The sequence below is a fragment of the Panicum virgatum genome, chromosome 2N, assembly GCF_016808335.1.
Source record: "Panicum virgatum strain AP13 chromosome 2N, P.virgatum_v5, whole genome shotgun sequence".
NCBI classification, from domain to species: domain Eukaryota; kingdom Viridiplantae; phylum Streptophyta; class Magnoliopsida; order Poales; family Poaceae; genus Panicum; species Panicum virgatum.
Window position 1 is genome coordinate 63551237 of NC_053146.1, and position 19816 is coordinate 63571052.

General features: G+C 45.6%; 2 protein-coding genes and 1 long non-coding RNA gene across 9 annotated transcripts; 1 reads left to right on the plus strand and 2 right to left on the minus strand.

Moving 5' to 3' along the window:
* Positions 1-93: 93 nt before the first annotated feature.
* Positions 94-3488, plus strand: LOC120661794 (transcription termination factor MTERF9, chloroplastic-like). Of its 2 annotated transcripts, XM_039940744.1 has the most exons (6): positions 94-551; positions 1324-1396; positions 1471-1625; positions 1716-2405; positions 2523-2904; positions 2997-3480. In XM_039940744.1, the coding sequence occupies exons 1-5, from the start codon at positions 270-272 to the stop codon at positions 2853-2855; spliced, it is 1533 nt and encodes a 510-aa protein (XP_039796678.1). In that variant the 5' UTR covers positions 94-269; the 3' UTR covers positions 2856-2904; positions 2997-3480. The 2 variants fall into 2 exon arrangements, with proteins under 2 accessions (XP_039796678.1, XP_039796677.1); XM_039940743.1 differs by having other exon boundaries at positions 167-551; positions 1471-2405; positions 2997-3488.
* A 1583-nt stretch (positions 3489-5071) lies between these two features.
* LOC120661795 (putative zinc finger CCCH domain-containing protein 51) lies at positions 5072-11037 on the minus strand. 6 transcript variants are annotated; one of them, XM_039940750.1, is made up of 12 exons: positions 10772-11037; positions 8748-9605; positions 8434-8607; positions 8162-8335; positions 7665-7853; positions 7388-7561; positions 7049-7171; positions 6763-6945; positions 6254-6336; positions 5993-6144; positions 5819-5885; positions 5072-5528 (listed from the first exon to the last, which is right to left on the minus strand). In XM_039940750.1, exons 1-12 carry the CDS (start codon positions 10774-10776, stop codon positions 5518-5520), a joined length of 2193 nt encoding a protein of 730 aa, XP_039796684.1. In that variant the 5' UTR covers positions 10777-11037; the 3' UTR covers positions 5072-5517. The 6 variants fall into 6 exon arrangements, with proteins under 6 accessions (XP_039796684.1, XP_039796683.1, XP_039796681.1 ...); XM_039940749.1 differs by having other exon boundaries at positions 5072-5540; XM_039940747.1 differs by having other exon boundaries at positions 5977-6144; positions 10772-11036.
* Positions 11038-17117: 6080 nt separating this feature from the next.
* LOC120658997 lies at positions 17118-17750 on the minus strand. The gene is made up of 3 exons (XR_005668904.1): positions 17601-17750; positions 17448-17509; positions 17118-17369 (listed from the first exon to the last, which is right to left on the minus strand). It is a non-coding gene; the product is annotated as an uncharacterized LOC120658997 (long non-coding RNA).
* Between the last annotated feature and the right edge of the window lie 2066 nt (positions 17751-19816).

A 19816-nucleotide genomic window follows, 5' to 3' on the forward strand; every position in this document is an offset into this window, starting at 1 on the left:
AGAACCCACACGGGCCACACACCACGTGCGTGCCAAGCTTCTGGCCCGGCCCAGTAGCCTTAAACCCTTCTCCCTTCCCCGACCCTCTGCGGCGCGGCGCCGGATTCCACTGCCCGGTGCCCGCAGCGCTCCACGTCGTCCGCCAGCAAAGATTCTCCTTCGTCCTCATCCAAACCCAAACCGATCCCCCACCCCCACCGCCGCAGATAAAAATCAAAAAAAAAAAATCAAAGGCCGCGCCGTACGCCTACCTCCGCCTGGCCCAGCCGATGGCGCTGCAGCTCCAGCTGCCGCGGCCGCCGCCACTGCGCCTCGCCGCTGTCCGGCTCCCTTCGCCGGCCGCCCCGGCCCGTGGCGCCTCCGCTTCCGCGACCGCCCTCCGCACCCGCGCCGGCGGCGTCGCGTTCTCACTCCAGACGAACGTGCGCCTCCTCAAGCCCAACCGCCGCGTCCGCCGCTCCCGGGACCCCTACTACGACCTCGACGAGGATGAAGACGACGAGGACGAGGAGTTCGAGGAAGAGGACGACGACGAAGGCTACGACAGCGATGTAAGTTAGCCCCTTTGCCGCTCTGCCACTAACCATTCCTCACTTGTCGACCACATTGCTAGAACACCGCTCTATTCTCGTAGGACAACCTGACCATTGTTACCCTTTGATCGTCATAACAACGCCATGTTATTAACAATTAAGCGAGCCTTTTACTCGCTGTCGTTCACATGTGTAGCACATTTGGCATTTGAAACGCAAAGTCTACAAGTAAGTCGGACACCCTCTGATGGTATAATTGGCTAAACTCTAGTGGGCCAAGTGGCATGAGCTGTCCAATTTCCACTTCTGGTTCAACTTACATCGGCAAGGAAATGCAAGTACTGGCTTTGTAGCATTTGCGGCCAAATCTCCTTGCAGCGTGATACTGTGATGTATACCATAATGGCTCAGAGGGTTAGCTAAATGTTTACTGGATGGCTGTAAACTGATAACAATGCTATATTTACTGAATATAAGAGTCCATCAAAATCAATATGTATATCCTCAAAAAAACACCACATGCATAGTATTGTGAATAAAGCACCTCAATGAGTCAATGTGTTCAAGAACCATTGAATGGTTGACTGGGAGACTGAAATGCATTTTTCTACTTAGCGCCCCAAAAAATCCCTGAAGTCTGAGTTCAAATTATATGATAGTTGGATGTTGAACATGGAAACTTTTTGTGTTTGTGTAGCTTGTTGTTTATTGATCCATGGAACATCAATCTCACCATTAGTACTTCTCATCCATGGCAGTATCCTAACTTAATGCTTGGTTAACTTTTTAGGATGATATGTCAGGTTTGGAATATCCTGGTGTACTCTATTCAAACAGCCCTCGTGCTCCAAGCAAGAGGCCAGGTATCTTAAAAGCTATGCTAAATCCTTTAGAAGCAGTGGCTACTTTACTTCCTACTAAAACTCTAATGCTCCAGGACTGCAGACTCCATTGATAAAAGAAAACTGGGAAGGAAGACAACCGAAAACTCGTGATAAATATGGCAGTCTGGAGAAAATTAAGTCTCTGCTTCCTAGGAGTAAAGTGGGACAATCATCACCAGATCTTATGAACATGGACAGTGAAGTAGAGGTAAGTTACTCAGTATGTCATTGTAGCCTGTCCATGTTATGCATTTTGGGGCGCACTCTGCACCGAGTAACATTTTTTTTCTTGTTGCAGTTGAAAAATGAAAGCATTTCTCGAAGTTTGTTCCAGAAACTGCAAGAAGAATATGAATTCGATGACAAATGGTTACCACTAGTTGATTACTTGTGCACATTTGGACTAAAGGAATCTCATTTTACATACATCTATGAGAGACACATGGCCTGCTTTCAAATCAGTCAGGCTTCAGCAGAGGAAAGGTTGGATTTCCTGCTAAATGCTGGGGTTAAAAGCAAGGATATGAAGAGGATACTGGTTAGGCAGCCACAGATTCTGGAATACACTCTTAGCAATCTGAAGTCTCATGTTGATTTTCTGGTGGGCATTGGGGTTCCCGGTACACGAATAGGGCAAGTTATTTCTTCTGCTCCTTCGATGTTCTCTTACAGCGTGGAGCAGTCTCTGAAGCCAACGGTAAGGTACCTGATTGAGGAAGTAGGTATTGAGGAGAGTGATGTGGGCAAAGTAGTGCAGCTAAGCCCACAGATTCTGGTGCAGAAAATTGATAGCGCATGGAAATCTCGATATCTTTTTCTATCAAAAGAATTAAGTGCTCCCAAAGATAGCATTGTTAAGATGGTGACAAAACACCCTCAGCTACTTCATTACAGCATCGAGGATGGAATCTTGCCTCGCATCAACTTCCTGAGAAGCATTGGTATGAGAAACTCTGATATTCTCAAAGTACTGACAAGTCTTACTCAGGTATTATTTCTTCATACATGTCATCATGCCTGTCCTTTTTTTTCTGCTTGCAATTATGTTTGTTATTCGATGTACATGTATCTCATGGTAGATGTTCCGTTACACATTTCTTTTCAGGTGTTATCATTGTCCTTGGAGGGCAATCTCAAGCCAAAGTATCTTTACTTGGTTAATGACCTTAAGAACAATGTTCAAGCCTTAACAAAATATCCAATGTACCTGAGCTTGTCTCTCGATCAGAGAATTCGTCCCCGCCACCGTTTTCTTGTTTCATTGAAGAAAGCTCCAAAGGGTCCATTTCCTCTGAGCTCCTTTGTGCCCACAGATGAGCGTTTTTGCCAGAGGTGGGCTGGGACTAGCTTGGAGAAATACCATACATTCAGACAGAGCTTGCTGCTTACAGGTTTTGCTGAGAAGTCTGGAAGGAAAACATTAGTCTCAAGACGGTAGATAGCTAGCTGGTGGGGAATGGGTTTCTTTTGAGCCTATGCTCTGAACGGTAAGATGATTTCTTCTACAGAACTCTTCCTGATTCTTTGGGGTTTCGTTTGATAATGTTTCCCTTAGAACTGATTGGTTCTCTGTTTTCAGGAAATGGGTTTCATAGCTGACTTGATACTTTGACGATCAGTGGGTATAATAAATACTTCACTAACTACAGCTTATATTGTATTGTTCATATCACCTCCCTTTACGAAGTCTTCATCAGATTCCCCCGATCAGTTGCAACTGAATGGTCATCTAAGAGAACTGTGTTATGCCAGAATGGTTGGCGGGACAACCGGCTATCTAGTTCTAGGGGTATCTCAACTTGGTTGCTAGTTACTATTAACACAACTGCTGAACAAAATGATACTAAGTAGCCTAACGGTGTAAGAGGGCCATTAAGGGCAGCCTTGTGGACCGCTGTAGTCCTGTAATGCCGTTTAAGGCTTGTTATCATGAATTACAAAGACTCTTGTACTTGCTAGTTCCTACCATTTCTTGGTCCAGTGTTGAAAGACCACCTTATGATGTACTGTCAGGCTGTATTGTGCTATAGTACTAACTATAAACAGGGAGCTGTTTGGATCCATTAGCTAATTGTTAGAGTATATTAGGGATATCTCTATATTAGGTAGATTAGGATTGTATCCGTATCCTACCATATTTGTAAGAGAGGCTTTTTGCCCTCTAAGTCATGTACCCCTATATATTCAGCCCAAAGGCTCAGGCTAATACAATCCACATCATTATACACCAATTCCATCTTCCTACATGGTATCACGAGTTTAGGTTTCGATCTAGGCCACAAACCCTGAAGCTTCCGCTGCTCATCTCTATATTAGGTAGATTGTATTCGTATCCTATCATATCTGTAGGAGAGGCTTCTTACCCTTCAAGTCATGTACCCCTATATATTCAGTCCCAAAGCTCAGGCTAATACAATCCACATCATTATACACCAATTCCATCTTCCTACACTAATAGGTGGTGGATTGGTTGGATTGTCTATAATGGCCTTTCTCTTTATTCATTCCCATTTCTCATTCTTGCATACTCAGACCGCAAACATATCTCAAATGAATCTATCCGTCTTCATTGTGAGTGGTGCGGTCAACGTGGCGAGAAGTGGGGGACCCGTGTCTGTGTACTACTGTACTCAGCGTCTCAGCCGAATACGACTTGTGCCATGCTATTTCGCTGGCGATGGAATTGGAAAACAAATTGATATCTTGCACCGAAGGGGCGCCCAAGACTTCCATAGGCGCTTGTACGGCTCGAAACCAGAAGAGCCCGTCGGATAGGTGCTGGACAGGGTCGGCCATGCTCAATAGGTGCTGGACAGGGTTGGCCATGCTCAATAGGTGCTGGACAGCGGATTGTCTAGCCCGTCGGGGTCTCCAACACCCAGACAATTGCCTCCTTTGCGATCAAGAGGAGGAGACAGTCCAACACATTCTCACATCTTGCGTTTTCGCAAGACAGGTTTGGACGACCGTCCTTGGGAGGGTAAGCCTACAGCACCTGGCCCCCACTTTGGAGTTCGACACCTTCAAAGATTGGTGGAGATGGGCAGTACGAAGGGCGCCGAAGGCTGCTAGGAAAGGCATGAACTCCCTGTTAATCCTCACAGCTTGGTCCATCTGGAAGATGCGCAACCGGTGCATGTTTGATGGCTGCCATCCGGCCACCCGTCCCGTGCTGCAGGAGATACATGAGCAGGCAAACTTGTGGAAGCTGGCGGGGGCAAAAGTGTTGGGGGAGCTGCTGCCATAGTTGGAATGCTGCAGTGTTTTGGATGTGGTTGTTTAGCTCTTATTAGGTGCACATGTAACAAAAAACTAACCCAGGCCGTGGTTTCGGCATTGTAATTTAGACCGCCTAACCCAGGCCGTGGTTTCGGCATTGTAATTTAGACCGCCTTTTCTATCTATTAATACAACGACGTGCAGTTCTCCTGCGCGTTCGAGAAAAAAAAAGAAAACAAATTGATCGAAGAAACACCGCAACCTAGGAAACATGTCTCCGCCGGAAGAGGAAGTGACTGTTAGACGATGATGATGGCAGTAAAACTTCGATACGATCACAGGTTAAGGTTAAGCAGATCGACCATGGACCATGTTTTTAGGCAGTAAGCACAGTTCCACAATTGGAGATTCATTACGTCCGCAAGACCCAACAAATTTAACGGAGAACGACAAAAACAAACCAACAGGTGCCCTATCCACGGTTCATTCCATTTTCAGATTCTCAGAACTAGACTGGCTTTAACATTGTATCATTCCCATGCATCTTCTTGGACTAGATTGCACGGCTACAGTCTCACTTCACAAGGATGTTTCTACATGAACCTACTCCACTTATGCCCCGATGTACGCCTTTCCAACCATATATCTCTAGATACATAGCAGGTCATAACAGCTTTTTTATGACTCGACTCAACTAACAAAATCATCTAGTCCTGTCCAGTTGTTGAATGCACACCGAACTGCATCAGAAGAACTTATATCTAAATATCTAATCTACCATATACAGTAAAGTCACCGACCAGAGCGCTTCCAGTTTGCTCCGAGTACATGCAGATTTGGTTCCTCATATCAGTAAACATCATCAAGGGTTTCTGGAAGCCTCAAGTCATCCCTGCAAAATAGACTACAAAGTTCATATGTTAAAGTCAGATTAACTGACTTGCAAAAAGGAGAAGATATACAATAGTGCAGCACGTCTGGAGTGCTCAAATATCAAATAATTTGAACATTTTTTTGAAGCCCTAAATGACAATTCAGATTCAAATTTGAAGCACTAGGCCTATGAATGTATTTAATATTTCTATGTTACATAAAGACTAGGGTGCCTATTAGATAAGTGAATTATACTACAAATCAATACGAGGTAGCTGAGTGTAGCTAACATAAAGAAGAAAATCTCACCTATCTTGATCTGTTGATGTCTCATCCAAACGATTTGACACATGTGATGATTCGGTGGCATTGTCACCTGTAAGTTTTGCAGGATCAAGTAAGGTTATTATTAAAATAACTGGAAAAGGTGCAGCAAAATACAAGGCAACCATGGACAATGCTCCAACCTTGTGAAAGACTTGCCTCACTAACAGACTGAACAGACAGGTTGTGCGTTGGTGGTGAAACCATGACTGGCGCAACATTAGTACTGCTCTTTTCAGTAACAGTTCCTTGATCACACCCTCTATTCAGCTTCTTCCCAAATATGTCATGGTCACTTGATAACTGTTCTCCTGTAGGGTTGGACAGAGAAATAACTCAATGCAAAATATATTGTCGCAGTTTGGGTTAAATACACTAGGAGTGACACATGATGAAAACAAGATTTTATACATTACTGACCTGTATGATTCTTGTGAATAACACTAACATCTGAAACCCCGTGTGGACCGGGTATAGAATGGGCATCTTCCAGAGCTAAAGTCCTGTATTTTTCAACAGATTGAAACATCCAAGCTTGAAAATACAAAATAGAATGTCTTTATTGTAGAACATGTAAAGGAAAAAAAAAAGAGCTGAGTAGCACAAAGGTTATAAAGAAATAGTGCACGAACGCCAAACCAATTCGTGTTTTTAAGTTAGTAAAGTTACCTTGCAGGGACCTAAACCAACAAAACAAGAAACCTTAACAATAAATAAATTTTAGTTTGTAGCTTGTGTATAGCAAATAAGACTAGTGAATAAATAAATAGTGGTAACCAGTAGCCTGATGCCCACTGTAAAAGCAACAGAAAAAGCAGCTCATGCAAATTTTGACCACAGCAAACTGCAAATATCCTAGGTTTACACTGTGGTAGTACAACATATCCAAGCGACAAATGACAGAAAACAGCCAAGTATCAGATCCTTACTCTGATCCATGTTTTTCATTGTAAGGTTCGACGAAAACATGATCTCCACAGATGAAGTGAGAGGTCCTTGAACATCTTTCTGATAAGATTTGTTTTACCGCCTCGGGGTACTTGAAACTTACATAACCAAACATGCGTTTCTTCTGAAGTGGAATTCGCACATTATTGACAGGGCCATAGTGGCTGGAAGAAATATCAGGATAATATTATTTACAGTGGCATAAAGCCGTAACAGGGCTTCATGACTAATGCAGCGAACACTAAAGTTAGAGTTAGACAGCAATACCTGAAGTAATTCCAAGCATCATTTTCGGTGAATGTACTTTCAGGGTTGAAGGTAATAAAAATCTGGTTAGAACCATTTATTGCAGAAGGCATCACCAATTTGGAACCATGATGCTGCGGAAATCTGAAGTTTAAACATAGGCAGATTAACTATCAAAAGTCGTCTTGAAGAAAGACAGATACGAAAGTACTTAAAAACATAGCTCATAGAAAATTATGAACATGGATAATAAAAAGAGTCTAGGTCTTGACATGCTAAACCATGCACGGGATATCATTTAACGGAAATAGTACACTATGTATGCAGCAATCAACAGACAACAAAATATTAGATCCTTACTGCAGTTCACGTTTTTCCTTGTACGCTTTGACATGTACTTGATCTCCACAGATGAAATGAGGGGTGCTTTCTGATAAGATCCGTTCTGCCGTCCCAGGGTCTTGGAAGCTCACATAGCCATACATGCGCCTTCCTTGAGGTGGAATTCGCACATTATTGACAGTACCATACTGACTGGCAGAAACATCATGATAATGTTATTTACAGCTGCATAACTACATAACAGGTAGAGGCTTCATTTAAAAATGCACCAAACACTAAAGTTAGATGGCAATACCTGAAGTAGTTCAGAACATCTTCTTCAGTGAATTTGCTTTCAGGTAAGAAAACAACATAAATCTGGTTAGGATCACTTCTAGCAGAAGGCACCCCCAATTTGGAGCTATGAGCCAAGTACTTAGGAGGGTCTTCCACCGGGACAATACAATGTGGTTTTTCTCTCTTCATGAAATGGCACGCAGCTCTCCTGCATCGTTCGGGGAAAAAACAATATAACGTGGTTCCCTGCTGAAGAAGTTGAAACAACTGCAGAGGCAACTTTCAAAAACCATCTTGAAGAATGACAGTTATAAGAGTGAAGAGTACTTAAAACATAGGTGATAGGTCACAGAAAATTTTGAACATGGTTAGCAAAAAGGATTCTAGGTGTCAACATGCTAAACCATTCAACAGATATCATTTAACAGGAAATGGTAGTAGTAGTTCGACTACACTGTGTGGAACTATATATGTAAGCGGCAAGCAACAGAATACAACCAAATATTGGATCCTTACTCTAGTTCATGTTTGTCCCTGTACTCTGTGACGCGAACTTGATCTCCACAGATGATATAAGGCATCCTTTCTGATAAGATCTGTTTTGCCGTTCCGGGGTCCTGGAAGCTTACAAAACCATACCTGCGCCTTCCTTGAGGTGGGATTTTCACATCATTGACAGTACCATACTGACTGGCACATATATCATTATAATGTTATTGCTTCATAACTAAATAAGAGGTGAGGCTTCATGTGAAGATGCATCAAGCACTAAAGTTAGACAGCAATACCTGAAGTAGTTGCGAACGTCATCATTAGTGAATTTGCTTCCAAGCAAGAAAGTAACATAAATCTTGTTAGGATCACTGGTAGCAGGAGGCATGGCCAATTTGAAACCATGAGCCAAGTACTTAGGAGCATCTTCCACTGGGACAATATAATGTTGATCCTTTCTGAGGTTGAAACTTGAAACAGGCGCAGTCATAATGAGTATACTTAGAAAAATAAAACAATTGTGCTAATAGTTGAGAGAAATAATGCAACCTAAGAAACAAACGATCTATTTAAAGTAAAACTAGCTGATGTGCATAAGATCAGAAGAAACCTCTCGAGGACTCTGGTGGTGTTAAGTCGCATGAGCAGATCTGTTAGGCTACAACCAAACTTTCCATGCTGATGGTCCTCCTCGAGGAATCTCTCAATCCGCAGAGGCTTCCCATACCTGTCAATGTACATATTTGCAAGAGACTCGATTGGGAGACTTGGTGGTCGCAGCAAAAACAGGAGTTCTCTTATCTCCTTCTCCAATATGAGCTCCCGCGAGCCAGTGAATTCAGGAGATGGGCTCTGCAAAGATCCAGTAGGAGCAATGGGGGCGAATGGAGCATGCATTCCATGAAAACTGCCGCTTGGATGTAACTGAGGCAGCCCAGGGTGCAATGGTCCAATTTGAACATTGAGCGGTAATGGAGCCTGAAACTCATGATAAATGTCATTGAGGCAAAACTGAGGCTGTGAATGGGGCAAGGGGAATGGAGCCAGAAATTCATGAGAAATGCCAGTTGAGTGAAACTGAGGCTGCAAATGGAGAAAGGGGAACGGAGCCTGAAATTCATGAGAAATTCCCCTCGGATGAAACTGAGGCCATGAATAGGTCCAGTGAAATGGAGCCTGAATTCCTTGAAAACTGTCGACTGGATGAAACTGAGGGCGCAAGTGGGGGAATGGTTGTAAGCCATCTCGCTCTTTAGGTGGCTGCAATGGTGGTAGCTGTGGGAATTGTTTTGCCGCCTCAACAATCAGGGGAGCTATTTTGTCATCTAAGGCAAGTAGTTGTCTGATCTCTGCAGGTGTTTTGGAAGAGATGATGTGGGCAACGATCCCCTCGGGATTCCATGGATGAAGCAGCCGGACCCTATCCAGCAACAAGCTCTCACATTCCTCTAATTCCATTTCTTGTTTACTGCAGCACAGAGAACAAGAAGTTGTAAATCAATGCGGTCTGGGAATCAAGATTCGGCATCAGCAAATGCAGAGCACAAGTAAACCACGGAACCATGGAGGGCAATAAAGCAATAGCCTGCATAAATCCTCCGCATATACCAACAAAAAAGAACTAGCAATTGCTCAAATTCGTGTTCTCCTCTTTTATACTCTGGAATTAACGAAAAGATGGACAGATTTCAACTTTACTACCAGACTTTTTTTTAACTGGTTTGACTAACAGAATTTGCAACTCTAGCCGCCAGTTCGCCACCAAATTAGCCCCGCCCCAAATCTCCCGCACTCCAGGCCAGAACGAACCGATGATCGAGAACTGTTCCTTTCAAGTATCCGTCTCCAGGAGCGGCGTAGACGGGCGGCCAAGCCGCCGGTGCACAGGCCAGCCTCATCGTCCAAGGGGCAGTTGGAGAGGCAGCTGCAGACGGACATCGACATGGCGCGCCGCAAATATTCGCGATCCAAATTACAGTGCAAATGGTAGGAGTATTTTGTAAATATTTGGATCGTGGCCATTGATCGCGATCTGAATTAGGGGGTATTTAACAAATTGCAGGGGTATTTTTCTAAAACTTCCGCACCGCCTTCCAATCCTCCGCCGCCGATACTCGGAGCTCCGCCTGACGCCGGCCGTCGCTTGCGCACCTCTTCTTCCTTCTGCCTGACTCGCATCCCCGGTCGTCGCCACGCTCGCCGGCGGCCCAAGCGAGCGTCCCCCACCGCTCCTCACTCTGCCCCAAGCGAGCACAGCGCGTGTGCCGCCTTCGGTTCGTCTCAGGCCCGCGCCGCCGTCGTCCGTTGCTGTGCTGGCCACCTGGCGTCCCGCCTCCTCGTCGCTCTGCTCTCGGCCTCCAACCAAAGCTCATCGAGACCTAATCCTGCGATTACTGAGCCAGATGTAACGCGAACCGCCGCAAGCAGTGAACAAGAGAAAACGCCAGATGAACTGGCGCGCCCGCGACGGCGCCACCACTAGCCGCACTAGCGGTTCTAAACCCCCCACTTGCAGGACCCAACGAAATCAAGCCCATGGAATGATGGAAACCGCCATTTCCGCTGTACCAGATGCTCCTAGAGCCCCCGCAAGGCAGTGCAAGGGCGAGTTGTTTGGGATCCCAGCGCACTGACCTCATCTTCCTCGGGAGCACGGGATCCTGCCTGCGGAACCAAGCAACGGAGATGGAGAGGGCGAGGGGAGCGGAAGACGGAGCGGGAGCGGCGCGGCGCTGGGGGCTTGATCGAGAGCGGCGACGCCGTACGCCGCGGATATGGCACTCCGCGCGGATGGAAATTTTTGCCCGGGGCTTGGAGTTGGAATTTGGAAAGGCGGTGGCCTCTGCCAGTTGGGGAGCGGGGGGTTTTCTCGCCGTGCGCGGGGAGCGGCGCTGCGCCGTGAGCAAGTCGGTTGGACGCTCCGACGCTGTACAACGGATTTTTCTTTTGTTTTTTTAGCAATATGTTTTTTTTAATTGCTCCGACTTCACAAGGTGGGCGCGATGTTGGACTGGAGCACGTCAGCACCCAGCTGTGCTCTCAAAAAGTTGGAGGCCTTTTCTATCTTTTCCTTCTCGAGGCAATTGCAAATTTCCAGTCGCTTTGAAACCGTCCCCGTTCGGACGCTTTGTATCATGCGGGTCTCGTTTCGGAACAAGATCCTCTAACTTCACGGGAAACGACTGCAGGACGCAGTCACCCCATCTGAGACGTCGCCCGAAGATCGGACGCCTGCCAGCATCCGTCACTAGATTATGCACTCCCGGCCTGCAATCCGGCCCAACTAAAGCCCATACTCTCCACAGCTTGTTGAGTTGCAGTCGCAGCCCCAGAGCACTTGAGCGCCGCCGGCATCTAGCACCGCGCCGCCGCCGCCGTGTGCCCGCGCCGCAGCTAGCTGCTACCTGCCGCGCGACGCACTGCTGCTAGCCTCCATGCGCCGCGCTGTCGCTCTCGTCGCCGAGTGTTCGCTTCTCTCGTCCGCATCGCCGCCCATGGGTAGGGGCCGACCTTTGTGGTCCGCACCTTTCTTCCCCTCCGACTGCTCCGCATGGAGGTAGACGAAGCGGCAGATAGCGCCCTCCATGCAACGTGGCTGCAACTGATGCAGCACCACCAGCGCTCCATCCTTCTCCATGTGCTTCAGGATTCCAAGGAGAAGGGCAGCCATGGTTCTGTAGTTCTACATATCAGGTTGTTCATTTGTTCAGACAGTAATGTAAATAGCGGGAGCTGTTGGTAGTTTTAGAGCAGAGTCGTTAGATAGGACTGTGAGATTGTAGAGTGATATTGTGACTAGAAATTTGAGAATGTGATCACCGAATTGCCCAAGTGAATGACTGGATGTACAGATTATTCCATAATAATGATCATGTCTTATTTGGAAAAGAGCTTCAGATGCTCTCATTTCAGTAAACATACATACATCGTAGCAAAAGATATTCAGATTGCAAAAAAAGTCATACAAATTAAACTTGCAAAAGATATTCAGATTGCACATCGATGACAAAAGATATCTATACTATTAGAAATCAGCAATAACATCATCTGTGATTGGCACCTGCGAAATAAAAGATTCAGAAAACAATTGAGAGAATGTTTTTATACCATGTATGGTTTAGAAAACCGATGTACTGATTTGAAATATTACCATCAACATCTGAGAGAAGGTATTGATGGCCATATATGGTTCAGTCATTTCTTCCATGGGCAAAGAAGTACTAGGATAAATATTTTACAAAATTGCAGTGTCTTGTACTGATGTTGTTTCATGTACTTCACTTCCTTTTCCTTTTTCTTATCTCCCTTCTTTGCAGTTTCTTGTTCCTTCAAATAAAAGAAATAAAATTGAACATATTCCCACATTGAACACAGTGAAAGAGAATCAAATATATTTTCTGTTATCACATACCTTTGAGCCATTTTTCTTTTTCTTACCTCCTTTCTTTGCAACTTTGTGTCTCTCGTCAAACCAATTTCTTTTACGCTTTGAGGTTTTAGTTTCCACCTCCTTTTTCTTTAGGCTTGCTGTGCTCAACAGATCAATTGGGAGAGAATCATTTGTGGGAACATTGGTTGAATCCATTGCACTAGGAAAACATGTGAGTTCTTCGACTTGCTTGCTAACCATGTGTAGGGTCGAGATGGCGGACTAGAGGGGGTGAATAGTCCTTTCTAAAACTAATTGCGCCGGCTAACCGAAACTTATGCGGAATTGAAACTATTTGCTTAGCCAAGACTTCACCCCTCTAACTATGACTCTAAGGCACCTCCAAAAAGATCCTACACAAAGCAAATGGAGTGCCAAACTAGCAAGAGCTCTCCTAACAATTTTAATGCCAAGCCACACAAGTCTAAGTACTAGTACTTCACAAACCGGAGGAGCTCCTACACAATTCTAATGAGCAAAAGCACAAAGCTAAACCTAAACTCACTAGATGCTCAAGGACAAGGATACACAATCCAAACCCAAGAGCACAACTTGTTTAGCTACACAATCTAAACAAGAGCAACTAATTAAGTTATACAAGCTAACTAGTTACACTAGGATCTCTACTTCTAACTACACAAGCAAGAAGATGATTAGCAAGCTACACAAGCTAACTAATCACTAGAGAGCAACTACACAAGCACAAGACATATATGAATGTAAATACAAGGCTTGTGATTTGGAGAATGCAAACCACCGAGAAGAGTAGACAAAATTGACACGGTGATTTTTATCCCGAGGTTCACTTAGTTGCCACCAAACTAATCCCCGTTGAGACAAGCTCCAAGGTTGCCACCGATCCTCTTGCTAGTGGTGACTCTCAAGTCACACTCTCCCAAGTGGAGTGCTCACACTGAGCTCTAGCACATGATCCAGCCGGACCACTTGTTGCTCTTCATGTCTCGCTCAACTAGAGTTGCTCTTCGCAGCTCCCGCAGGGTGAGCACAATACCCCTCACAATCTCTTCTCCGGAGCACCGCACAATTTTCTTGCGGACTTCAACGGAGCCTCTTGCCACCAAGCCGTCTAGGAGGTGGCAACCTCCAAGAGTAACAAGCACACCGGCTTGCAACACGATCACCTAGTGCCACTCGATGCAATCTCTCATAGCAATCGCACTAGAATCGCTCTCTCACTCGATCGGATGATTACTATCAAGTTAGAGTGAGTAGAGGACTCTCAAGCACTCTCACACAAGGACACCAAGTCCCCAAAGTGCTCAGCCACTTCAAATGGCCAGCCACACCCTCTATTTATAGAGGGAGGCCCCAAACTAGCCGTTATACTCAAAACCCGTGAAAACAGAGTTTTCGCAGACTGTCCGCCTCACAAAAACCGGACTGTCCGCCATTCAAACCCAACGGCTAGATCTGCAATGATTATGTGTCAGAGTCGACCGTTAGAGCCCTTCGCGGACTGTCCGCGCCCTATTGGCGGACCGTCTGCCGTTCAGACACTCCGAGCACTCAGAGAGACAGCGTCTCTGGACAAACTTAAAGTTTGAGGGGCGGACCGTCCGCACCCCTTGGGCAGACCGTCCGCCTTTCACATCGTGCAACCCACCAGAAACGAAATCATCTCTGGACAAATTCTTAAGTGACCTGCGGACCGTCCGCGCCCCTGGGCCGGACCGTCCGTAGTCCAACCTTTCAGCCCAAGCCAGAGAAACAACCTCTCTGGACGATTTCTTTAAAACACCTGCGGACTGTCCGCACCCCAGGGGCGGACCGTCCGCAGTACGACCTTCAAGCCCAAACAGAGCTGCAATCTCTCTGGACAAAAATGAATTATACTGGCGGACGGTCCGCCCAACATGGCCGGACCGTCCGCCCGTCATTTCTTTTTCCCACAAGTTGATCAACATCAACTCCAACACCTTCTCCTTTGCAAATGTGCCGACACCACCACGTGAACAACACCATATGCATGTGTGTTAGCATTTCACAATCATTTTCAAAGAACTTTCACTTGATCTTACCACGCCACTCGATCCTAGCAACATCACAAAGTTAGATCGCTCAAGTGGCACTAGATCACCGATATGCAAACAAGTTTGCCCCTCTTGATAGTACGGCCATCTATCCTAAATCTGGTCATGCACTTCTCTACACAACCTTTGACCGGTGAAATAAAATGTCCTACAAGTCATACCTTTGCCTTGCACATTCCATTTCATCTTCCCAAATATTGATGCCACACAAGCACCAAACTCCATCAAGCCTTTTGATCATCATCATGAGTCAACACTTGGCTTAATCTTCCTTGAATGATATGATCCACTCCATATCATCACATGACCTCTTTGGTCTATCGATCTTGACCTTGCTCGCTCTTCACCATTGCCTCGGTCCATCGGTGCCAAGTCTTGCTCAAGCTTCACCACCACGCGGTCCCTCGCTTCAAAGCCTTGACTTGCCCTTCACTATTGCAGCCGATCCATCAAGCCAAGCCTTGTCTTGATCTTCTCCACTTTGGTCACATGACTCCATGTCATGTCTCATATGCAATGAGTTCCTCCATCACACTATATAGCATCAACCCTTAGCCATTTCTCCTCCATAGCATATGTTGCTCATACTAGTGTCTTTGTGTGGACTAATCACCTGTGTATCTCAACATAAACACTTATTAGTCCATCTAAATTGTCACTCAATTACCAAAACCAAACAAGGGCCTTTCACCATGTCAAGTGCATTGTTTACTAATAAGGCACACCATGATGACTCGCAGCTCGATGTGCCAAATTAAGAATTTTGTGAGTCATATTTTTCTTTTAAATTCCACGACCGTTTCAAAATGCTTAAGAAAGCGAATGATATCAAAATCTGATTTGAAATGTCGCTTCAAGTCCAATTTTCTATACGTTGGTTAAACGCAGTTATCAGAGTCTGGACAAGTACATACACCGGTTAAACCGACGATATTTGAAATTAACGTCGGTGCAGTTGTCCAGAATGTTGGTTTTCCAGGGTGTTTCAAGGTTATATTCACTGGTTAAACCGATGATATTTGAAATCAACGTCGGTGCATTTGTCCAGAGAGTTGGTTTTTCCAGGGATTTCTAAGGTTATACTCACCGGTTAAACCGACGATGGATTTGAGTTAGCATCGGTGCAGTTGTCCAGAGAGTTGGTTTTTCAGTTGATCAGTGGACAACTACACTCACCGGTTAAACCGATGATACGTCGGTTAATCTTCCCGAGTTGTAACGGCTAGTTTTCCAAATGGGCAGTTTACATTCATCGGTTAAACCGACGATGACTTTTGGAGGACCGTCGGATTAACCGGCATTGCGTACTTTTCTGGCAGCTTTTCTCCAACGGCTCTATTCGTGTGAGCTGCCTATATATACCCCTCCAATGGGTCATTTTGAGGTCTCTTGACACCAGGCAACATTCATACACTCATACTATTGTTGAGAGCCACCTTGAGCTTCATCTTCCACACATTTGGTCATTCAATCATTCAAGAAGCAAGACTAAGGACTTGAGTAGAGAGAAGCTTGTGTGCATACGTTCTTGGTGATCGGTTCTTGCTCAAGTGAAGGCCCTAGCTTGTTACTCTTGGTGATTGGCAGCACCTAGGCGATCTTGGTGATTGAGGTGTTTCTTCCGGAGCTTGCCAAGTTGATTGTGGGAGCCCGAAGAAGTTTGTACGTGGCTTGAGCTCCACCACGCCGGGATGGTGAACGGAGACTCTTAGTGAGCGACCTTGTCTCGGTGACATGGGAGGTGACAAGACTCTTAGTGAGTGTCACAATGTGGATTAGGGGTGTGTGCCAACACATCAACACCACGGGAAAAAATCCGGTTGTCTCTTGCCCACTCTTTACTTTCAAGCACTTACTTTCATGCATTTATTCATGTGCTTGACCTTAGAGATCATAACTTAGCTCTACCTTGCTTAGTTCCATATCTTGTTGTATTTTTTTATAACTTGTGTAGTTTGCTTAGTTAGCCGGTTGGTGAATTGAGCCTTACTAGCATTGCATAGGTTAAGGTTACTTTATTTTGTTTTAGAAATTTGAAAAAGGCTCAATTCACCCCCCTCTTGGTCCATCAATCCTTACACTTATATATACTATCCAACCAAGTTTGCTTGCTGGCCTTTGTCCTCATGATGTTAAATGCTTCTTGAAATGTTGCTTCATTTTCATACTCATACATACATGCACTAAAATCTGTGAGAATACTTGGCTCTTTCTCGTTCTCTTCAGTTTTAGCTTTTCCCATCTCGCTCTCTTGATGTCCTTCTTTGCTGGCCTTTCTCGCTCTCTTGCTGGACTTTCTCTTTGGTAGAGATGGCACCCGCGGATGCGGGTGCGGGTTTGGCAAAAACCCACTCGCAGTCAAACCCGCGGGGCTGAGCAAAATCCGTCCGCAGGCACCCGCACCCGTCGGGTTTCGGGCGGGTTTCGGGTATCCGCGGATTTGACAACAGCTATAATAAGAATCACAATTCACCATAGTAATAATATGAAGTTAACAATAAATCCATAAGTTTAAGGTCACAAATCATAATTCAGCATAGTAGTAGCACCACAAATCAACAATTAAGTGTTACAATACATTGAACAATCAACATAGCCACATAGGGATAACTAGTACAGTCATTTTATTTCAAGTTCACAAGTAATTCAGCAGCACCATGACAACACTCCCAGCAGGTCAGCATGCAGCACCACCACATCAGATTGCTCCCATGGGCAAGCATCAATCAATAATGTCCGACTCAGGTGCATCCTAATAGGAAAAATAGGAGAGAAATTAAACAAAGCAAGAAGAAGGATGAACAAATTAGAAGAGGTAAAGTGGCAGTACCATTTCTTCTTCTTCATCATCAAGACATGTCGGCAATGCATTCATAACAGGAGACTCAGGCCCTAAATCAAACAAGATTAACAAGTTAGTGTTATCATGTATGAGAGAAAACAATGCTACCATAAATGTAAAGCAAAAAACCAGCATATATACCTAACATTTCAGCACGTGACCAAGCTTGCATACACATTAATGCTCCCACCATTTTTTGAGCAAGTCTGCTGCGACTCGGGCTTATAATTCTCCCACTAGTGCTAAAAACTGATTCTGAAGCAACTATTGTTACAGGAATAGACAAGATATCTTGAGCAATCTTTCGCAAAGTAGGATATTTCATCCTTGCATACTGTCACACCCTGAAATTTTTGAATTTCAGGATGTGATTAAAATTAAAAATAAAACAACAATTTTCTCATAGTTTTAAAATTTTCGCAACATTTACTTTTCTTCACAGGGAATTTAGTAAAAATAAATGATAATTGGTTGTTTTTATAAAATTAAATGAAGGTGCTTTGTTTGTTGTGCACTCATGCTACCCTTGCATTGTTTTAATGTTATGGTTCAATTTGAATTGAATTCTTCGAATTTGAATTGAACTTGAATTTGTTTGAACCGTTTGCAAAAAGGAAAAATAGGAAAACTCGTTTTCAGCCCAAGCCGGCCCAGCCCTCCTTTTCCTTTTTCCTTCCCGCAGCCCAAAACCCCATCGGCGGCCCGTTACTTTTTCCATTCCCCGGCCCAGCCCGTCCCGGCCTTCCCCTTCCGCAGCCCACCGACAGGCGGGGCCCGCCTGTCGGGGTCGCCCCCTACCTCCTGTGCCCGAGCCGGACTCCCGGTGGAGTCCGACCCGGCCACGCGCGCGCCGCCTGCGCCTCCCTTGGCGCGCACGCCAAGACCTGCGGCCGCCCCCTATAAATAGAACCCTCGGCCCCCTCCTTGACCCGCTTCCAGCTCGCGCCGTCCTCGCACTAACCCTAGCCGCCGCCGCGCCATCGCCGAGCTCGGGGTCCGCCGCCACGCCGCCGTTCCACTACTTCGAGGGTGAATTCAAGGTTTCCAGAGCTTCGCGTGGAGGTATAGGAGCTTTCCAACCCCGTATTCCCCCTTCCTCGCGCTCCGTTTCGCTCGGGTCCACTCGCCGGCGCAGCCGTCCCGCCATGCGCCGCCGTGAGCTTTGCGTCGCCCGCTCTAGCCCGCGCCGCTGCCCTAGATCGATTTCGCGAGCCGCGCGCTTGCTCTCCGACCTACCCGCGCTCGAAGCCGAGCCCCGGATGGCCTATTCGGCCTAGTCCGGCGGTGCGCCGCCGCACACGCCTTGCCGTCGGCGTCTTGCGCCGCCGCCCTCCGCCCAATCGACCCGAACCGTTAGATCGCGATCCGACGGACCGGATAAGATCTGACCCGAGTCAAACAAGCCTTATACCGGTCAATAGTGTACTTTTTGCAAATAAGACCCTCGGTTTTATCAAAATAAACCCGCCGTCCTATGCAGTTGAAAAGTATTTACAAAAGAGTCTTTTTATTTATGTTTTAGACCCTGACCTTTTAGGAAATAGAACCCGCCGTCCAGGAAGAGTAGTTTTGCTCTCTAACCCTCGCGAGTTAGGTTTAATTATGTTTAGGTCCCTGGTTTCTTCAGATCTAGCCCCTGGAAGCTCTGTTTCTTCGTAAATAAGCCCCTAGAGCCCCCTAGAACCTTGTTTTAGCCATAACTTCTTTGTTTTAACTCCGTTTTCATCGATTCTCGCGCTCACGTGATCCTTGCAACGTGTGCGATAGCTTTATGACCTTGTTATCCTCTGTGAGCACACTTTAATGTGCCACACAAATCATTTTTTTTGCTAGCCCTTCATGTCCATAGTTAATCGCAACTAGATCCCTAAAGCACCGTTTAACCCATAGAATCGCCGTTTTAGCTCCGTTTTCCGTGTTTCTTGCGCCTTCGTAACCGTAGCAGTGAGCCCTATCCTTTAGTGCATTCTTTTAAAGCCTTTATTTGTTTTGGTGTATTGTTCTTAGATGTATCTTGTTGTTTGCTTTGTATGTTTGCCCGAAGATTGTTCCGAGTAGAAGGATCGTTGTTCGAAGTTGAAGATCAAGAGTTCCAAGTGAGCAAAAGCTGAAGAGCAGTAAGAGTAGCTTTTCGTTGGAGAAAGGCAAGTGACCCTAACCATACTTCTATCTATGCTTTATTTACAAGAGTACTATGATTTAATTGGAACATGGAGAACCACCTAAGAAAACAGTACAACCACAATACTAATGGGCTCTGGTCTTGGCTAAGTAATTAGATGAACTATATGTTGTGTTGGGGTTGTTCCGCTTGGTGGTTATGAGTTTGTGTTGTGGAGCGGGTGAAGGAAGCTGTG

Bases quoted from the DNA above. Each gene is read 5' to 3' on its own strand.
- LOC120661794 (XM_039940743.1), top strand. From the start codon at position 270: ATGGCGCTGCAGCTCCAGCTGCCGCGGCCGCCGCCACTGCGCCTCGCC. The intron at 552-1,323 runs GTAAGTTAGCCC...TTAACTTTTTAG, and splicing joins ACGAAGGCTACGACAGCGAT to GATGATATGTCAGGTTTGGA. The intron at 1,397-1,470 runs GTATCTTAAAAG...CTAATGCTCCAG, and splicing joins TGCTCCAAGCAAGAGGCCAG to GACTGCAGACTCCATTGATA.
- LOC120661795 (XM_039940745.1), bottom strand. The intron at 6,145-6,253 runs GTCAGTAATGTA...CCAACCCTACAG, and splicing joins TATTCACAAGAATCATACAG to GAGAACAGTTATCAAGTGAC. The intron at 5,886-5,976 runs GTTGGAGCATTG...CAAAACTTACAG, and splicing joins TGAGGCAAGTCTTTCACAAG to GTGACAATGCCACCGAATCA.